Source organism: Octopus sinensis, linkage group LG6 (assembly GCF_006345805.1).
Source record: "Octopus sinensis linkage group LG6, ASM634580v1, whole genome shotgun sequence".
Classification (NCBI taxonomy): domain Eukaryota; kingdom Metazoa; phylum Mollusca; class Cephalopoda; order Octopoda; family Octopodidae; genus Octopus; species Octopus sinensis.
The window spans coordinates 28,364,403-28,367,079 of NC_043002.1; the positions used below are offsets into that span (position 1 = coordinate 28,364,403).

The 2,677-nt window shown below is 37.1% G+C and overlaps 1 protein-coding gene across 1 annotated transcript; it reads left to right on the plus strand.

Annotated features, from left to right (window-relative positions):
- The first annotated feature begins 611 nt into the window (after window positions 1-611).
- LOC115213190 lies at window positions 612-2,330 on the plus strand. The gene is made up of 2 exons (XM_029782125.1): window positions 612-1,008; window positions 2,275-2,330. The coding sequence occupies exons 1-2, from the start codon at window positions 612-614 to the stop codon at window positions 2,328-2,330; spliced, it is 453 nt and encodes a 150-aa protein (XP_029637985.1).
- Window positions 2,331-2,677: the final 347 nt, after the last annotated feature.

Here is a 2,677-nt window from a genome sequence, read left to right on the forward strand (position 1 = left end):
GCGGAAATTTCCACGTTCAATAACGCTATTTATAACAAGGCATTACTTGACCTGGACACCCGAGTGCTAGCTATGGGAGGTCAAAGCATTGCTACATTTGGTCTGCTTCAACTGGAGCAGGCAGCAAACAATCTCGCAATTGAGTACCTGTCAGAAATCAGCTATGACATCGAGGAAATGACGGCATATATAGCTGATAACGAACACAAACTGATAGAGAACCAACTATAAAAGGCAAACTTCTGGTTGAATCCAAGTTGATAATCTCAGACGAGGTGCCAATGAGCCTTAAGGTTTCCTTTGAAACTCTTTACATGGCCCTTCAGGATCTGAGACACAACACAGGCTCATTGAAGGTGCTACAGTCTTGCTTGCAGCAGACTTTAAACAAACCCTTCTCGTGGTTCCAAAGGGGACAAGAGCTGATGAGGTAAATTCCAGTATAAAGTCGTCCTACCTATGGAGCAGTGTGCAAAAGCTGAGACTCACAATCAACATGATACTGCAGCTGATGACGATGCAGACAGAACCTTTTCAAAGTCACTGTTGGACGTCGGTGATGGCATTTCGTTTGGCGGAAGGATGGCCGGGTAAGTTTGCCTTTTGGACACATGGTATCTGATTTAAAGGAACTAATGAATAAGGTGCTTCCTACCCTGAGGAATCAGTTTACAAACCACAACTGGATGAAAACCCGTGCCATTTTAGCCCCAAAGAATGTGGAAGTTGATGATTTGTACGTCAAACTTCTGGAACACTCGCCAGGTGAGCGTCACATCTACAGTTCTATTGACACTGTACTCAACATTGATGAAGCTGTGAATTATCCAGTTGAATTCTTGACTAGTCTAACATCACCCGGCCTCCCACCTCACAACTTGCATCACAAGATTGGGGCGCCAGTTATGCTACTTCGAAACTTCGATCCACCAAAGCTTTGCACACGACTTATAATAAAGATGATGTCAACAGTTATGCAGACAACAATTTTGACTCGTAAAGCAAGCGGTAAGTCTGTATCCATTCCTAGAATATTCCCTCGGATATACCTTTCCAGTACAAGCGCCTACAATTCCCGTTGAAACTGTGCTTTGCAATTAGCATTAGCAAGGCCTAAGGTCAGTCCTTGCATGTGGTTTGACCCTTGCGAAACCAGTTTTCTCTCATGGCCAACTTTATGTGGGATTCTCAAGAGTCGGCAATACTAACCATTTGTCTATTAATGCCTCACAAGGAAAGACCTGCTTCTTGTTTATACACCTGTCTTCGTCTTTTGTTTTCCTGTAAATTTCAATTATATATATAATATATATTATATATAATATATTATATATATATATATATATATATATATATATATATATATTAATTGAAATTTACAGGAAAACAAAAGACGAAGACAGGTGTATAAACAAGAAGCATATATATATATATAATATATATATTAGAAATCTGTGTTTATTAAATTTTATATATTTAGAGATGTATTAATGTTTCTTTTGATATTATAATAAAAGCAATTTTACATTAAATTGAAGGATTACTAAATATATTTTGTAGAGTAAAAATTTATTATTCTTTAACAAGAATAGTATTGACAATGAATTCAAAATTTCAGTCAGCAAATGATGATGGCTTACCTGACCGAAATTTCGAAGTTACTGTTAATACTATTGTTAAAGAATATCTTACATATATAGGCGCAGGAGTGGCTGTGTGGTAAGTAGCTTGCTAACCAACCACATGGTTCCGGGTTCAGTCCCACTGCGTGGCATCTTGGGCAAGTGTCTTCTGCTATAGCCCCGGGCCGACCAATGCCTGTGAGTGGATTTGGTGAGACGGAAATGAGAAGCCTGTCATGTATATATATATATATATATGTGTGTATGTGTTTGTGTGTCTGTGTTTGTCCCCCTAGCATTGCTTGACAACCGATGCTGGGTGTACGTCCCCGTCACTTAGCGGTTCGGCAAAAAGAGACCGATAGAATAAGTACTGGGCTTACAAAGAATAAGTCCCGGGGTCGATTTGCTCGACTAAAAGGCGGTGCTCCAGCATGGCCGCAGTCAAATGACTGAAACAAGTAAAAGAGTAAAGAGTAAAGAGAGTATATATATATGTATGTATGTATTATTATATATATATATATAATATATATATATAATATATATACTCACATACACACACATATATATATATGATATATATATATATATATATATATATGAATATATAATGATATCAAATCGTGTTTATATTTTTGTCTCTATAAAGTTACCTTAAATATTAAGCGTAAGGAAAAGAAATCAAGTGTATTTTCGCAGGAATGACTTTAAAGTGGGATTGCCTGTGTTGTGAAGCAAAGTGGATATGAAACGAAACTTCTGAGGAGAATATAGGAAAGATTTCACTATTTCCAATTCTTTTCTGTTTTTATGTGCAGCACATACAGAAAACCTCAGAAGCAATTTCATTTTTATTATAAAAATGTTTCTTCCCTGCAGTTTCGTTTCGTCATATTTTTTTTTATTTTGCATGCCGTCCGTCACTTCGGGTTTTTCTTTGTTTTTATCTTTTTTTTACTGCGGTATGGCGGTAGCACTTCCTTTACAGTTTTGCACTGACTCCAAGTTTTTGTTTGTCGTCTATTTTCTTTTGATGCGTATATCGGAACATG